At 35.9% G+C, this 19,652-nt stretch overlaps 1 protein-coding gene across 1 annotated transcript in view; it reads right to left on the bottom strand.

Moving 5' to 3' along the window:
- Window positions 1–19,652, bottom strand: part of SPOCK3 (SPARC (osteonectin), cwcv and kazal like domains proteoglycan 3) — a 163,110-nt gene that overhangs the window by 29,090 nt on the left and 114,368 nt on the right. The window contains exon 6 of the mRNA XM_005517609.3: window positions 19,113–19,227. Within this exon, the coding sequence (XP_005517666.2) occupies window positions 19,113–19,227 (115 nt within the window). The remainder of the gene's footprint in view (window positions 1–19,112; window positions 19,228–19,652) is intronic.

Genomic DNA, 19,652 nt, shown 5'->3' with positions numbered 1-19,652 from the left:
CCCATGTTTTGTTACCACTGCACTGAGCTCAGAAAGTTGTTGCTTTTCTGTCTCCATGGCCCATTTCCTCACTTTCAAGATGTCCATAATGTTCCTCAATGACTTGCAAACAGCAAATTCACATCTAGAAAGGTGAAGCTGTGGCAAAGCAAATGTGTGCAGAGATTACTGGACTCAACAGCAGGTGCTACCACCAAAAAAATTAACTTGCAGTGTAACAGGTCCAAGTTTAAGAGTTTCTCCATGCCTCTTATTTCATTAAACTAAAAGAAATCCTGGTTCCATTTTGTGGGAGTTTTGTCACTGATTTCAGTATCAGTTTTGCTTTCCAACACAGATCAAAACCCCTTACTGCTACTGCATAAAACCTCAAAACTTCCTCCTGGTTTCACAGTTGTAATTTCAAGGCTATTGCTTGAACACCTGAACAGACTTGGGATTTTATTTGCTTCTGTCTGCATGTATTAATTGATTAATTGAAAGGACATCATCCACATGTTTCTACTTTAAGAACCAGCACTGCTATTATTTCTTAATATACAATCAACTTACAGAGAAAAAACACTAGTTTAGTCTCATTTTATAATGAATTCTTGTTTTAGAAACGGAAGTTTGTAAGTAAGTTTCTAGGGCTGCTCACAGATTAGTAAGGGTTGGTAACTATGATGAAAAATAAATATTACATAATCTTACAACATGCTGTACATGGCAGAGAGTATCTTATAATTTAAAACCACACCTGGAAGTCTAATAGGACTGGATGTACTGTGTAATTTTAAAAGGTCATTAAATGTAGAGAATAATTATATTGTGGGGCTGATACTGCTCAACATCTTTGTCGGTGATATGAACAGAGGAATCAAGTGCACCTTCAGCAAGTTTGCTGACAACACCAGGCTGAATGCTGCAGTCAACATGCCAGAGGGAAGGGGACGGCATCCAGAGGGACATTGACACACCGGCTAGGTGAGCCCACGCAAACCTTATGGAGGTCAACAAGGTCTTGTGTCACAGCAATCCCAAGCACACCTATAAGCTGAGTGGAGAGGGGACTTAGAGGAGGGCTGCAGAGAAGGAATTCAGAACGGTGGTTGATGAAAAACTCAACATGAGCCATCAGTGTGCAGTCACAGCCCAGAAAGCCAAGGGAATCCTGGGCTGCACTAAAAGGAGCACGACCAGCAAATTGATTATTCTCCCTGTCTACTCTGATCTTGTGAGATCAAATCTGAGTACTGCATCCAGCTCCTGTGTCCCCAACATGAGAAGGACATGGAGCTGTTGGAACAAGTATGAGGAGGACCATGAGGTTGAAAAAAAGACTGGAGCAACTCTCCTATGACAACAGCTGAGAGAGTTGGGGCTGTTCAGCCCCTGGAGAGGAGATGGTTGTATGGAGACCTCATAGGAACCTTCCAGTATCTCAAGAGAGGCTACAGGGATGGAGCTGGAGAGGGACTTTTCGTCAGGAACTGAAGAAATGGGAGGAGTAATGGGCACCAACTGAAAGAGGGGAAATTTAGGTTAGACACTAGGAAGAAATTCTTTTCTGTGAGGGTGACAACATTCTGGTACTGGTTGCGCAGGGAGGCAGTGGATGCTCCAACCCTGAAGGGTTCAAGGCCAAGCTGGATAAGGCCATGAGCATTCTGCTCTCTTGTGGCCTCCTTCAGATATTGGAAGGCTGCTATAAGCTTTCCCCAGAGCCTTCTCTTCTCCAGGCTGAACAACTGCAGGTCTCAGTCCTTCCGAGCATCTTTGTGGCCCTCCTCCGGACTCACTCCAGCAGGTCCATGTCCTTCTTATGCTGGGGGCCCCACAGCTGATGGCCATGACTAAATAAATTTTTGCAGGATATGATGCAGTATGGTCAGCAGTTGCCACTATGGTAATGCAGTTTAACATTCTGTATTAAAAAACTTCAGTTCAACTTCAGCTATTATTTTTAAATCAGCCAGTAACTTGAGCTGTGAAAAAATTTCTAAAAAAAATAAAAATTACACTGAAAGCTAATGTTTCCAAGTTGATAAGGGAAGTTACAATAAGAACAGACTTCCCACCAAACTCAAAGCCGTTGAATTTGCAATTTAAAATGGTATCAAAACTGTTGTTTTAAGCCTCAGAACACAAAAATAAACCAAAAACTCATTAAAACTTCAAACTTTACAAGAAAATTATTTTCTTGTATAGGCTGTGAAGAACAAAACATATAAAAAACATAGAAAATAATTTATTTTTATTGTCTTCCAGATACTAGAAATTACATCTGTGAATTTTGTCGTTTGTGCCTCAAGGTATACTATACTGCATTTGGGGTAAATCTATTAAACAAGCAAGTAAGTGGGCAGAGTCCTAAACAGAATCATAACTTAGCAACCAAATTAAAATAATGTCTACTCACTTAGAATAGTATTTCACTTGGAAGGGACCTAAAATAGTCCAGATGCCTGACCATAACTCAACACATGCTATTGAAGTCATTGTCCAAATGCCTCTTAAAGGCTGACAGGATCATCGACCACCTCTCTAGGAAGGTTGTTGCAGTGTTTGACCACCTTCTCACTAACAAAATGTTTCCAAATGTCCAGTCTAACCCTCCTGTGGTACAGCTCTGAAGCATTCCCATGTGTCCTATCACCGGATACCAGGGAGAAGAGCTCAGCACCTTCCTCTCCACCTTCTCAGGGAGCTGTAGAGAGCAATGAAGCCACCCTTCAGCTCCTACTCTTCAAACCTGACAAGCCCAAAATTCTCATCTTCTCCTCACAGTACATTGTTTGCTCCCCCTGTCACCAGTTTCATTGGCCTCCTCTGGATTCATCCAAGGGCCATCATATCCTTCTTGACATGTAGGGCCCAGAACTTCACAGAGCACTCAGGGCGAGGCCCCGCAAGGCTGAATGCAGCGGGACAGTCACCTCTGTTGGTTGTCTGCTCATGCTGAGCTTGATGCACCCCAGAATGGGGTTTTGTCCTCTGGGTCCCAGGGCAGCCCCTGCTGACCCACACTGAGCTGCTGCTGACCAGCACCCCTGGATTTGTCTCAGCAGAGCTGCTCTCCAGCCACTCCTCTCTCAATTTAGACTTGTGCCCAGTACTGTTTATTTCAACAGGAGTCAGCATGAAGGAGTTGTGACCAAATAGTATCAATGTACAACACCTGGTCCACTGAACGCAAAACCACTCCTGCTACCACCATGACACTGCTGCGTAAATTATCTGATGCAAACAAATAGCTGATTAAATTAAATTAAATGAATACTGAATGTCTAGTCATTGCCTGAAGTCCAAAAATGCCTGAGTATTAGGTAAGTCTCTTAGAAGAAATTAATAAGGAAGGAAACAGAAAACCATGACATTTTCAATACACTGATATTGATCACCTGTGAAGAAGATGCAGGCAATAGCTACTCCGATTATTCTGTCACTCAACAGTGATGATAATCAGAAGAAACTTCCTGAGCATATAGGCAGTGGTAATGGCCCACAGAGGAGCAATTCACACAAACTCTCCAAAATCTCCCTGAAAGGTAGTCAACTAGGTATATTAGGTATCTATATTTTACTTGCTTCTCATTTACTACACACACACAAAATATGTCAGCTCTTCAGCAAAAGATAGAAACATACATAAATATATGGCTGAATATAGACATAAAAAATAGTGAGTTTCTCTCTTCTATCTAGACAAGGCAGTCAAGCACCTGCCTTGGTGGGCACAAAACTATGCTCCTGAGCCAAAGACGTAATCAAAGAATCATCATCTCCTTGCTATTCCCATTTTCTTTCTTCCCCCTTTTCTCCTTTCTAGGCTGTTTATTTCTTTAGTCCATCACATTTTGAAGTGTCAAGAGCTAATGAACCACACATTATTTGCATTTCATTGTACAACACATAATCAAGGTGTCCCATTTAATCACTTTGATGTTGAAATTTTCCTGTGAAATCAAGTATTTGTCACTCAGCACATATTTCTGTAACAAAATATCTTTTATCATTATCACACTGTTACTGAATGATTCTTTTCCTGGAGAAAACAAAATTTTTTGAAAATATTAATATTTTGAAAAATAGTATAATGTAAAACTTTTTTTCAGAAAGATGAGATGCTGAACATTTTAATCTAAATTAATTGATTGATATTTTTCCAATCGCTACAAAGAAATGCAGAAATATGCAATTTTTGAGCTCACATACACCCCTTTTCTCTTATAGCATTGAAAGAAGTAAGGAAATTGTTTTCAGGTAAATGTCCATTTTTTTGTACAGCCTGATATTGCACAGATAAAAGTTAATTCGAAGTTCTAAAAAATAAAATAATGCAGGCTAACACTGAGGCTCTGATAGAAAAAATAAGACCTCTGTAAAGACCACAATAGGCATATGTACTTTGTTTTCATTGTTACTGTTTGGCTTCCATTGCAAAAGAAATTTCTTGTCACTCAAAATAACACTAATAAGCATTTATAATGCTTGATAAGCATTTTATATTCCATTTTGATTCATGTAACAGAATGACCCAATGTCCACGTGATACACTGGAACGAACTGCTTGATCACATAGGAAAAGAGTTCCCACATTTCAACTTTTTAGAATGCTATTCTTTATCTACCCCAAAACTCTGTAAATCAAAAGAAAATTCAGATTATAACAGAACAAGAGCAGAAGCTCTGACCAGACAATTTCATGTTCAGCTCTCCCAGAAGAGTGTACCATAGAAGTTTCAAGTCATTAAGCTACAAGCCTCCAGGACACACCAGATTCTCTGCATGTGCACTGAGAGCAATCTGCACATATGGACTGGTTGTTTGCCTGGTGCTTAACAATCACATGCCAACACCATCAATCTCTTTGCAAATGCCTTCTTAATGGATATATGCATTTCTATTTCCAATGTGGAAGTCCTTAAACCACAAAAGGGGCATACTTCCAGTCTGGAGAAACTTTACTTTGAGTTGGAGCAATAGGGAAAAAAAGGAATAGTAGATTGTGCAATTATTCCATGACCCCTGTGGTAACGAAATTCAGTATAATTTTATCTTCATGCTGTGTATAGTTAACTTGCTTCTACATATAAATATATATAGCTAAGAATTTAAAAATTACTTCCAAGGCTCCTTGTGTCTTTTGTCCAAACATCAAGAATAAATCATTACCCACTAAAATGCTTCTTTCAGACTGAACTGAATGTTATATCACTGTGCCTGAAGCAGATGGAAAACAAGGGCTATTTTTGTGGGCTTTATGATTTGCAAACAGTTTTTATGAGTTTGTGTTCTGTAAAATATGTTTGGTTTCAAGACTACTATTACTACTAAAACTACTGGTCATAGTTTTCAGTATCTTGTACATGAGTATGCTACCCTACCAAGAAAACTCACTCAGTTCCACAGAATAGTTTCAATGTTCTAGGTGCTTCATATATATATAAAATATACTTCATTACAACATCTGCATCGTGTGTGCATCTAGGCAAACAATATTTTTTTCTAAGAGATTTCTTTTAATGTAAGTTAGCATATAAATCTAGAATCACTGTAAACTGTACAAAGTTAGCTAGGAAATTTATGGATTGACACCATCACTTTAAAATGACAAAGAATCTTCTGTAATAAATATATTTTGAGCTATAAATCACATTTTCATGACTTTCATGCTCTGTGTTAAGCTACACATTTCTCAACTTGCTCCTCAAATGCACTAGATCAGACTGTATTTCTTTCTCTATATTTTGGCTAAAATAGAAAAACATGCATTTGCACACAGGAACAAGTGCAATATTCCTTAATGTACATACATGTGATATAGTTTTCAGATCATTTAAAAAACTTTTCCTCTTTCATATCTCTTCAAGGCTAACCAATATTGTCTCACTAATTGCCACTGAAGGTGACAAAATCACTCATGAGGTTCTATTATGATAAACAATTTTGATTAGCTAATTATAATGTGGACCTTTTAATTTTACATGTTTTGCATCAAAAGAATTTCGTATGATGAAATGTTGAAAGTGCTTGGACAATTTTCACTGAGAAGAAAATAATGGGATCTTATACATGTGAATAAATACCTAGAGGGGGGACATAAAAACAGAACCAGGCTCTTTTCAGTGGTTCCCAGTGATGGGGCAAGTAGTATTGGGCAAAAAGTGAAACAGGAGGTTTCTGCTGAACATGAGGAAAGAGTTGTTTGCTTGAGAGTGACTGAGATGTCCAGAGAGGTTTCAGAGGCCCTATCCTCAGAGACATTTTAAAGTTGTCTGAACATGGTCTTGAGCAACCTCTTCTAGGTGGCCCTTTTTGGGCAGGGGGTTGGAGCAAGAGCACCTCCAGAGATTACTTTCAAACTCAACCATTCTGCTAGTCTGTGATTCTATAATACTGGTGTGCAGCCTGGTAAAAGTTTGGTAGCAGAAGTATTTGACTGATAATTTCCAATAGCTCAACAAAAATCAATTCAAGTGATGGTATAATTTAATTCTCAGCTCCCTGGCATCACTCACTCACATCAATGAACTTCTAAGACCTCCCATGCAATGCAGGAAAAACATCCTGTCAGACTGGCATCTTACATGACAAGATTCATGTTGCCCACAAATGAACACTACAGAGGTGCTGGCTCTAACTGGTGCAGGCTACTAATCCTTACAGTCACTGAGAGCTTTCACTAATAATTAAAAGACCATCTGAATGAACTATGGACATGGTACATCAGTGCTTGCATTACAAAATCTACCTTTAACCCTAGTGAATGAAATTCTAGAGACATCAAGAAATAAACACATGTACACAATGACCTTGTGAATAACTGCATTGATCTCTAGCTTTCTTTTCCTAAGCTGCAAATTGTCACAGATGTCCGTCTGACAATTGTCTGCATCCTTTAGCCCTGACACACTACATATTGTTGGCTATTGTCAGCTTTTGACTCAGAAAAAACACTTTTAAGCTATCAATCAGTAACATTTAAAGCTGGTGGACAACTCTTCTAAAATATTCCCACCTGTAATAATTTTCTTTTAAACTGCTTTCCTAATGTTATAGGAAATAACATATATAATATATATATGTTATATACATATATAATATATATATTATATATAATATAATGTTATAACTACAAAGTCTAGTTATGATCCAAAGCTCAATTCAACAGTCAGAAAAATCCCAACTGACTTGGATATACATGTATAAAATCTTTTTTTTAATCTTTAATAGATTTCAACAGGGTAAAACACAAAACCAGAAAGTATTACTATTTTCTTGCTTTTTCTGAGCCACAGCAGTATTTTGCTCACTTCGCTAAAAACTATACACTCTTTTTCTATTCCTTTTCCAAAGCTAAACCTTTAGAAAGAAGGTAACTATATAATACCAGCAATTTAGTGGCCTCTACCTTCAACATATCTTTTAATCTTCTTAAACTGCATATACAGAAATACTATAGAGGTTGATCACCTTCAAGTATTGATCTTAAAAGAAAACTAGACCAAAGAAATCAGATTCCTGCAAGACATAGTAAAGTTCTGTAAAACCTTCAGCCACACCTGAATTTGAGACAATACTGCTGAAGAGACCAAACAGAAAAACTGTCTTAATTACTTTGTTTCCACTTAAACTGGCTTTACAACTCTCTTTTTAAATGATTTGTGCTCTACTACTGTTCTTAGTATTTTAACAAACCTCTACTAAAAAGTGGATAAATAATGCAAAAAGTATTGATGGGAAATATTACTGAAGATGTATCAATCAAGGATTTGTTATGACTTATACTCTTAGAAATGGTAAATAGAAGATTTGTTTGCTATTTTTTTTCCTACAAAAACGTACTTCATCACTAGTAAATCACAATATACAGCCAATTAACTATAGAGGGTAGTTATGTTTTAAAGGTGCCACCATGCTAATGAGCCAAAGCTTAACAATTTGACAGAACTGAACAAGTGCTGATGCCTGCATGTGAGGTGGCTGTAGCACTTGATGTCGCAGCATCAGCAGAACAGTTAAAACTGATGCCATAGCTAATTTCATGGATCATGGTGCCTTCAGGAAAGAAGTTGGGTTTTTCATTTTCCATGAAGACTTTAATGTTTTATTTAGAGAGTTTCTGACATGTAAAGTAATCTGCATCTGTGATATAAAATAAAGATATCAAGAAAAAATAAAATTAGAGTTGTAATGCAGATAAAAAGCAACATAGTTGGGTAATTACTTTGAGGCACAAAGGGTTGATCTAATAATTTTATTAATATATGTTTTCATAATGCAGATTCATCAAGAATACAAAATAAATCTGTATTTACAAATACAAAGCCTGTCTTCTTGGCAGAAAAAACATTCAAGATACGAAAACATATCACTTGAAATAGATTTAGATCACGCTGACACTAGTACATATTCTTACCAAGACTCGAGTAAAGCTGTAGTAACCTACATAAAGACTCAAAGCTAGCAGGACTATTGTGCATGCAAAATAAGGATGGGAGGGTTTTGAAAATACATCTTTCTCTTGCTTAAAGACACTCATAAGCATGTAAAAACTGACCAGGAAAATTACTGTCAAATAGATTTCTTCTAATACTGTTGATTTTTTTCAACACTGCCTCATAATTTCAAACTTCTAGAAATTATCACAGCTAGAAATGAGTGATGTGAACATGGCCTAGGTGTCATCATACCCTCTGTGTACAGACAGACATTTTCAGAGTATCAGTGAATACACACAATCACATTAAAATGTTCAGCAATGCCTCAAAACTTTACACCAACCAAGAGAACAATGGTTCTCAACTGTGAAAGAGTGTTCAAACTTTAATGTGAGAAGAGCAAAAGTGAAACAGTAAATCAAGTGTTCTTCTGTCTGCATGCTCAGGAGATATGAGCAAGATTTTTTTAGAGAAAACTTCTACTTTAATGTGTAAGAACTGATTATATATTTACTATTGAAAGAAAGAGGATATTGTGTAACCAAGTAAGGACATGCTGATACCAAGTAAACTTTTTTCCTTGCATAATAAATTAGTGGAATATTTGCTTAAAATTAGCTCAACTAGAAACCAGTTACCATGAAAGAGATCAGCTTCAAAGAATAAATGAGATACATGTATATTAAAAAAGAATAAATTGAAAGGGCCACCATATCACCAGGATATTAACAATTTTCTGTCAATTTCAGTGTAGCAGATGTAGAAACATCAGCAATAGCTGCCAAAGACAAACATTTCAATCCCTGTCTTCTAAAGGACTTTGATATTTTAAAGAAAATACCAAACTTCTGGCAGCTATTAGAACAGTCACTTCAGAAAAGTGATACTGCAACTATTTAACAGGGAGCACAGATAGCACAGTTGAAGTACTAAAGTAAATAGGATACTGAAGTACTAAAGACTCAATTAATATTACTGAGAAGTGGTTGCTGAAAGGTTATCACATGTTCTTTAAATACCACTCAGCTTACATCCTATCTGAAGAGGACTCCATGGATCTCATTGATCCACCTTCAATACACTACTGAACCATCATCAGTCCGTTCCTGAGCTTCCTACGGATCTCAAGTAGCTTAACCGTTCAATAAATTGACATACTTACAGAAGAAATAATTCAGAATTAGGTTATCCAATTACCACATGTTTTATCTTCAATAAAAAAGGAGGAGCAAATTAAGTAATTTAAAGTAATTACCTGATTTACCAAAAAACCTAATTTTTCTAGCAGTTATCTTCCACTGTTGAGTAATGAAAGACTTTTAAATATTACTGCATATTGATGGTATAAAATAGTATCAGTAAAAAAAATATTACTATCACATCAGTAATTGAAACACAAACATAAAGGCATCCTTAGCTTATTTGTACATTGCATGAACAGAAAGATAATGCTGATCCAGATACTTAGCATATGATCTGCATCTCTTTGGTTATTTATTCTCAATACAACTACTGTGACACACTTGTAAAGCCTTTAATGTACCATAAGATGGGCAAGGCCCCTTCATTTACCATAATTAAGGCAATTATAACCATTATAATTGAATGCAACACTATTTTAATGGTCTGGACTATATTTAAGCTTCTGCTTTATAATCCATGGAAGCTGGTTGGCGAAGTGCAAAAGAAAATAATGAATATATCCTAAAAAAGCATGACTGCATGACTACCTAAAATAGTTTAATAGAGTTTGTTGTGCTATACAGACTAAACTTTCCAAATAATTTGCATGTTTTGGGGACTCCAGAACTGAATTTGCTCACCAATTGTTTCAAGATCTAAGTAAAAATTAGTGACTATAAAACCTAAAATAACAGCATTAATTGTTTTCTTCCATCATAACAGCTTGGCTAACTCTCTTAAAATTGCAGGAACATACACAAAGCCACAGGCTGATACACTGTACATAACTTTTTCACCTCTAAAGGTGAATTCACCATTGGGTTCATTGGGGCTTCCCCTCCTACTAAAACACAAGGGGAAAGGAAGTAAAGAAATCAATCAAGCTAAACAAACTTTTCATAATAAATCATTTTAAAGCAAACTCCTATAGAAGAATCTCTTCTGCTGTGAAAAGTATATGAATACTTTGTAGTAAGAAAGAATGCAACTCTGAATGACTGATTACTCATCTTGTATATATTGAGTCTTTACCTAAACAAACTAGAGTATAAATGGCCCTGAGTGTTGGAACAACCTCAAGAAATCAAGGATTACAAAAAAAGCAATGCATTCTAAGCATTCACCCAATGTGCATAAGCTCTCTCCCACATACTTACAGTGAACCAGCTAGCTCTGCTTGAGATGGACTTTGGGAAGTTCACCCTGAATTGCTCCCTACACACAGGATGGACAAGGAGTCCCGTGCTGCGCCCAGCCTCTTGAACATGCACATCTGTTTTCTAAGCCACAATTTGCACAGGACATGCATGCCCTCGATGTCCTGTGATAAAAAGTACTCACACAGTGAGCAGAGATGCAACACTGACATTATTTTAGGAATCAAAAACTGTATTACACAACTATTTTTAACACAAGGCCAGATCTGCCAGTTCAACACTCACTTGTTGGTAACAAGGAACATGAGAAGCAAATTCTCCAAGTGCAGTCCACCACAGTAGGACAGAACTGCTTTCCACAGCACTGAGACCTTAGGAGTTTTCCAGTTAAAAGTAAATTGGTGGATGTGACATACATACCAGGGTTTGACAAAACTGTATAGATTTGAGTACCCAAAAGCTTCCAAAAGCAGCCACAAAAAGTGGAATGACTTGGAAATAAACAAATGAAGACCAAAGACAAGGAGATTCTAGAAAAGATTGCAACTGCAAAGGTGCTTGGAACTGTGAACAAAGAGCTGTTTCCAGTGATGGGTATGTAATATTCCCATCTTCCCGTTAGTGTCATAGCTCTTTGCAATATGGACAACAAGCACTCAGCTAACATTCCATTCTCAGTATTACATTTCATCCTGGAAACAATAAAATGTTCTTCTTCAAAGCATTCTCCAGTATGCTCTGCAATGTTACGGGGATTATTTTTCATAAACACAGCATATACACTATAGCTTTTTTTTACAAAAACAGTATTATTATGGAATGGACAACCTTCCCTTAATCCTTCACTTCTTCCTTGTAACAGTCAAGCTACATTGAATTTTAATTCATCCTGCAATTATGATTTAATTGCAGAGAACATAAAAAATTACATCACTACTCAAGCACATTCTACCTGCTCCCTTTTTTTTTTTTACACTATCAGCTCCACTCTGATGTGAATTAATAGTATTTTTTTACTAGAATGTCTGCCTCATTGCTCTACCTGCATTTCTGATATCACTTCTTTTCTGCACAACACATACTTCTATCACTTGTTCCCAAATATTCTAATCCCTGTAAGAACAGAAAGAAAAAAAAATTTAGCCAAAATGTCATCTACCAGTATACTAACCAATTCTAGTTATCCTTTTTGAACTATAAAGGTGTTTTAAATGAACACACACTGTTCCATGCAGAAGTTTGAAACTATAGGAGAAACAGGCATCAGGAACAAAACAGAGTCACTTTTAGAGTCTAAAGAGCTTTTACACAGCTGCATCTCCATTTCTCCACTTCTTCAAACACAGCCAGAGACCCCACATCACACATGGATAATACCTGGCAAGCACCCTATAAGACTCCTTTCCAATCTTTTCCAGCTTCCAGAAGAAGCAAGCCCAGCTATGTGGGTGTGCTCTGGCTAAGCCCAGGCTAGCTGACAAGGGAACCAGGGAATGAGGGCACACAGGTAAAACCACTCTCATCCCAAACACATTCTCTGTCATTCTACACCACATTAGATTGCTACTAACCATACTACATTAGATTACTATTAATAATGATGGAGAAGTCTCTTTTTAGAAAGTCTTAGCATGGAGCTTGAGTAATGAAAAGAAGATACTGTTGACAATTTTATTTGTCTCAGTGTCACTTGAGAAAAAAACAGATCTTCAGTTTAAGAATGTAAAATACTCATGCAAAAAATTTATCATAGCATTGATGAAACAACCAATAAAATTATCTCTACTGAGTTTCTGTTATTATATGAACACAGTAAGGAATCTTTATAAATGCCTTTTACAAATACAGTAACACCTAGAAAATTCCCTTTCAATCATAGATACAGAAATAATTTACATATACAAATGAATTGTTGCAAATATTATTAGTCTGCTATCTCAGAAATAACCTACCATTTATAAAATATCTAGTAAAACTCTAAAATCTGTTAAAACAATAGTACTTCTTATTAAAGATCAAGTAAAAAATGGTCTATCATTCACCTTATATACAATAGAGAAAAAAGAGGACATTCGTAATAAATTAGGTTGACCAAGTATCAAAGCATAAAAACCTACAATGCATCAATTTTCACTTTATCTTCAAATAGCTTCAAATCATATATAATGTATATACTTGCAGCTCACCATTACTGTAAATGTGTGTAACAAAGTAAAAAAGGTGAAAAAAAGTAGCTTGCATGCTCAAATACAGGTCTAAGATGAATAGCAATATGATTGAAAAGTAAAAACTATGTATTCTAGTAAAAAAAGTAAGAAAAGCAAAATGAGCATTTACTTGCAAGTCAATACCCTCCAAAGAACTACAATGTATATACAAGAATACATTTTAGTTTCATAGCACCTTTAAAATTAAAGGTTTCAGAAACAATAATAAAATAGCGTTCAGAAACATTAGTAGAGTAAGAAGGCGTACCTATGGATAATGTCTTTTCCTCTGACGAGGAAACTGAGTCACAGTGTTATAGCCTATTTAAATTTAAATCAATAGCATGATTCAGGCTGGTGCCAGCGGTAAAGGCAAGAGGAGAAATATTGCCCAGGTTCAATTTTTGTTGTGAGCCCACAATGACACCAAGCTCAAACAGTGTATATCAGTAAAGGTAAGACAAACTCCTGGATTTGAGTGCTTTCACTGATATCACTCATCATTACACTCTTGTATTTCAGGCTTCATCTAAAGACCATATTGAGAAAAATCACCAAAATTTTCTAATCAAAATTAAGCAACCAAGAAAGCATAGAGAATTTCTTTTATTGTTGCATTCTATAGAACTGTAGTAGGAATTACATACAAAAATCTTAATGAATATATATGGATGGCTAAGAAGAAGTGTAAACTAGAAAGCTGACAATCACCTAGTGCAAATTTAACTCATATAATACCACCTACACTCCCAAACTACCAAGACCACGACCTCCTTCCATTTACTGTGCATATTCCTTTGAGAGAGAAAGTTAGCTGAATTAACTGAGAGCAGTTTGTCTGTGATGAGAATCAGCACATTTCCCTTTGTGCTTCTTTCTATAGGCTGGTCACTTTACTTTCTGTAACAAGCATGACTGTGAAATTAAATGTTACAATTATATCTTTAAAAAAAATAAATAAAACATAACTACCATACTTGTAAATAAAACCCAAACAGCACTGTAACATAACAGCAATTTTCTTTGGTGGGTTATTTTTGTCATATTTCAAGTTTGAAAGTTAAATTTCATTTGCAACCACACAGCATGAACCTCTTCAACTTAGAGATGGTAATTTTGCTCACATACAAATGGCCACTTCTGGCTACCCCACAACTGATCACTGATAATATCAAGCCTAATTGGCCTACTACATGTTGGTTTGAACATGGGTTTTTATTCTATTGATGTCCTGTAGTTACTTTTTCAAAAGAGATAAAGGGAATTACACAACAGTACTAACTGCCATTGAAAGGCAGAAATACAAAGTAGAGAATAAGGAGTAAACACAAGTGGTATTTTTGGCCCTCAATCCCTTTATTTGTGAAGTCTGGAAACCAGTTAGTGCTCCCTCTGAAGGTAAACAAAACGAAGGCTCTTTTTTGGCATCTATATTTGTGCTAAATGAAGAGTAGTGGAGGTCATATGTTGAAAAGATGATGCTATGCAAATTAAACCAGAGGATTTGAGAGAGTGCTGCTTGGTTGTTTGTCCCTCTATTTGTTTTTCAAGCACTGATGCACACAGAACAAACCAGTATCCACAGTGCCTTTAATCCTACTGTGATTTACTTCCATCTCTACAAAGCAATTAACAATTCAGCAGCATTCAGTATAAAACAGGATGCAGCTGAGAGAGCAGTCATGTTCTGTGATTAAAGTCTTTCAGATATGCTAACTTTGAAAATACTTTGAGGATACAATGTTGCCTTTTCACCTCCTCCTGCAAAAAGCTCAGAGTCGAAGAGTATGACATTTTTAAGTGCTTCTTTGTTACCTACATAGTCCTCAGATGCTGAAAAAAAGAGAAGCCCTTTTTTTCTTCCATGAGAATAAGCCTAAATCTCTTATTTTAGGGAAAACATCAAGTGAGCTCTTAGCACAGGATTTATTAGAGATTAACTCAAAAATTATTGAGACTGAATTCTTCTATTTCAATAACTAATAAAAATGCATATTCAGTATTTTACCAGCAACAATACAGCTTTTGCCATTTTAACTGGGCCTTCAAACAAGCCATGAGCTTTTGGGTGACCTTCATGACCCAGCTGAATCTTGACCCTATTTTAGGCCAGAAACACAGCCTTCATTTCTGTGATGAAGATATCCCAAAGACATAATTGAGAAGGATGCTACAGTACTCACCAGCCAAATCTTTGAAATAGACTGTTTGGGAAACCAGGATCCTGCGCATGTCACAGCACACATTTGTCAGAATGTTAGTGCAGCTCGACGGGGAAATAAAACAAAGCTCTCTGTCAAGATTTTTAGTTTTAAGAATAATTAAACTTTCCCAATGTATGTACTCTGGAGCATAAATTTAAGATAACTGATAATGGATGCTTTTCTCAGATACCTCTGAAGGTCTTTAACTACAGCTAAAGGCTGTCAGCCATACACTCCTCTGCTGACAAAATTTCTGCAGAAATGCCTGTGGTCTTCATTGACCACACTTTGCATCATGTGCACTTGTTCTTACTCATCAGACTGAAGAACAGGACAAGCAAGGGACAGGGCTTGCTCCATCTCAGACCAAAAGGACCACGACCACTATTTGAAAGAAAAAAATGTGCCCAGACGCTGCCAAGGGGACAAAAGAGTCCTCGGATTTGTAAAAATGTGCCATGCACAGAATCCTTCCTAGCTTCTGGTTCCACATAAGCACTGAAAAAAGCCTCAGAAGTGCTTAGGAAAATAAAGACCTGCAGATTCCAGCTCAGTAAAATCCTTTCATTTACAGCTGTGCAACTTAGTATGACCTGGATACCCCAAATCCTGGCACATACTTGAAAAGGAGATTGGGGCAAAAATAGGACATGAGGCAATGGTTATGCTTGGAAAGGAAGATGCTTCCTCACGTGTCTTATTTAACACCACTGTCACAAGATGTGGTGCTTGCCATTCATTCTGCTTCACCTTTTCTCATTGTACGCAACTTCCCAAGCCGTCCCTCTCTTCTGTACTCCCCATATTAATTCATTTTTAACTTTGTCTTCCCCTAATACTGTCTCTAATGCCCTGCAGATGTCCCCCTCTCATTTAAAACCCTAACCTTGTCTTTTCTGTCTCTTTTTAAAAATTACTGTAGTACCTATTGCAGTTTATAGTTTATATGATACCCATTGCTTTACCTGAATTACATTTTTGACGTAAGTCAAGATTTTTATTTTATTGTGGGCTTTGGGATTTTTTGCTTGTGACTTTTATTTTTCTTAACAACTTGCACATCTACATCCAGATCAAGTTTTTAGCCCTTTCATTTGTGGATTTAACCTAAGAGACCCTGCACATCAACTGGGTTCAATGTTTCTAAATGCATCATTAAAATGAGACAGCCTCCACAAAAGCTTGGATCCCCTCACCTGCCTAATGCACCCATCAGAGATAAGGATTAGACAAACTTCATAATTCACTTCCAACTAGAAGGACACTGATTTCTTTAGTAAGATAACATGTATTTTTAAGAAGAAAATCTGTTTTTCTAAATACTGGTTTAATTTTGCTTCCCAAAAAAGTATAGGGATTCACACTGGGACTATTTTGGGAAAGTTCACAGGCATAGTTTGCTCTCCATATACACCCAAAAAAATCAGTAATTGCAATCTGAAAAGATGAACAATTGTCCTGAACAGCCTAGGTAAGGGATGTATTTTAGGAAACCCTTAAGTTATCCCTGGATAACTTAAAAAGGAGAAAAGGAAGTGTAACGTTACTTTGACTTTACTGTTTGACTGTTTGGTTTCATCACCTGACATACGTCTATGCATTTTAGAATCCCAGAACCATAGAAACATTTCGTTTGGAAAAGGTCTCCAAGATCATCAAGTCCAACTACTGTAACACTTTACAGAGCACTATTTAAAAACAAAAATTGGAATCTTACAGCTTTTTAGTAGAAAAATTTCTGATGTAAGAAATTTCATACTCTGTCACAATAAAAGCTGAAATTTCACTAACAATACTCAGCTCATTTTCATGTTTCTCAAGTTTCCTGGCTTTTGGCCTTGTAAAGAAACTATATTAACAAATTTCAGCATTGCAACAAAATGTAGCATTTGGAAAAGCCCTGTATTTTGCTTGCTCTGACAATCTGTCAGGACAGGATTAGTGTTAATTCCTACACCCAGGAGACCTTTTTTCCTTCTCTTTTACATAACTAGGCATGAGTAATCTCGACTTCTTGGCAACTGAAATCATCAAGAGTTCATTCTTAACTTTAAAAAATTCTGGTTTTGGAAGCAAAAAAAAAAAATCTTTAGTTTTTTTTCAGTGTTATAGCACAGAAGTATGAAAAATTAAATATGCTTGAAAGAATACACACAAGGACAAAGATAACTGCATCAGGTGAAACAGCTTCCAGCAGAGAAAATACTGATCTTATTTTGGGAAAAACTAAGGGCAATGATAGCATATTAAAAGACTAACACTGAAGTATGTGGGTCTACAACTCACAGAGAGATGCTTTTCACTTCATTATCTTAATTTCAGTTCATGCCCAATGTTAAGCAAATATTCTCATATCCTGGAAATATAGAAATTATTGCTAGAGAATGCTGCAACCACATTAAGGTTACACTCACTGTGTATCTTATCAAAGGGGCCCCATTAACCACACGATGCTGAGTCTTCCACTACTTTTTATTTTGTTCAACAACGCGAGAAGATGACATATTTAACTATTTATTTTCAAGATATTACATGAAATTGTAAATTAATGCTTTAAAAAACATCAAGACTATAATTTTGCAGAGGGGTTACAGCAGAGGGAGTATTTAATTACATATATTCAATTAATATTTAATTACACAATCAATTGTATTGCCAGAGATGAAAAAAGGGACCTAAAAAAGTGTTTCAGCGCAGTTTTTTAATTGAATTGTATGCCTGCACACAGTTAAATCTTTATAGTGGTCATCTTCATTCATTGTTAAAAGAACATTAATTTGTTTTTTAAACTAGGAAAAAAAATATAATTTTAGCAGTAGCTACAGCTTACAATGGAAAGCAAGACTATCCTGCACAATAAATCTGGAATACTGCCTCAAACTATAATGAAATATCAATGTTAATGCAGTAAAGCAGTATTTGTTTCTTTTATTGTTTTAAGGCTGCTACAGGAAAAAACTCATCATCTTTAAAAACTAGTTTTGCTGTATTTTCAATGTATTTTACTCATCAAAAGTGTTACTATATAAAAAGAACAAAAGATGCATCTATCAGAGATCAGTCTAAACAAATTTTAAAAATCAAGACCTCCAATCATGCTTTCCTTGACTGATTCAGGTCCATGGTAGCCTAAAACCTCATGACAGCTCTCTATTCAGAAGCAACAAAGATGTGTTTTGTAAATGCAATGTAAATAATAGTAATAATAATAGTAATAGCAATAATAGAAATAATAGTAATAATAATAATTTAATTTAAAGAAATAATATTTAAATAAAATGTAAGTAAAAATTAATATGTTTTATGTGGCAACCACCTTCCATAATCACCTGGGAGCCACTGAAACACAAATAAGCTTAGCCACCATTTTTTCTCTCCAGTTTGTTCCAGTTGCACCAATGGCTAAGAAGCACTGCAAAGCAACCTCATTTTCTAGCAGCATAATCTCATTTGTGGTCCAAAGGGAAGGTGATTTACTCCTATCAAGCACTTTCTAAATGAACTCACATAATACAGCCATTACTAACAGTTTTACAGCTCCACTGCTTGCTCCTATAACCAGCAACAAGGACATCTAGGTTTCCTTCCTTTCTATCACACTTTGTTTTCTTGAATATTCAACTGAAAACACTGAGGAGCAAGGAATTAATTTCTAGTTTTAAATACACCTATAAGCATCTCAAGGAGTATTCAAACAACAAATGAAAAAAAGAACAGCAGTAACTTATACTAAAATAGCTCATTTGAAAAAATACCATTGTATTTTACTATAGGTACAACTCCAAAACCCTTGTCAAAGAAACAACCTTGAATAAAATAAAGCTGGTTTTATTCAAGAATAATGAGTGTTTCTGATAATTGTAATATTCCATGCTAAAATCTTCCCTCCTTCTGGAAATGACTATTAAAAATATTACACAAATTACCATCACTCACCTCTCCTGTCATTTCTTCCTGCATTTGTGGATTTGTCAGAAGGGCAAGGGCAACGTCCTTCACATTTCACTGAAATTTGTTTTCCTGAGACACAGGCTTGATAGTCTAATTTGCACTGTAAGGAGACAAAATGACTCATTAATATAAACATCTCTTATGTCAAAAAATTCTAGTTCTAAGAAATTTGAAGCAATCTTTCACGAAGTGCTTAAATCTTTGCAGACAGGTGCAAAGGAAAATCTTCTGCAGAATATGCTACTTTTGTAAAAAAAATTAGATTAAAGAAAGGTACAAAGTTTTGGTTCCTAGCTTGGCTACCATTTCAGACTTCACTCAAGCATGAAGGCACTTGTGGTGTGAGACCGATTGAATATCCATGCTAAATGGAAGTAGACTGCATTGGTTTTATCTGTATTCTGTGAGCAAATAAACACAGCAACAACATTCATTATTGATAGGAAGCAATAAACAGTCAATTTTTATAGAATTTATCACTGAATTTCTATCTTTAGGATGACAGTATACTGGTAAAAACCATTA

Source organism: Pseudopodoces humilis, chromosome 6 (genome assembly GCF_049639895.1).
Source record: "Pseudopodoces humilis isolate 2021_Gansu_Grassland_sample_001 chromosome 6, ASM4963989v1, whole genome shotgun sequence".
Lineage (NCBI taxonomy): Eukaryota > Metazoa > Chordata > Aves > Passeriformes > Paridae > Pseudopodoces > Pseudopodoces humilis.
The sequence above is the reverse complement of the archived record's forward strand: the minus strand, read 5'-3'. Positions and strand labels throughout refer to the sequence as shown.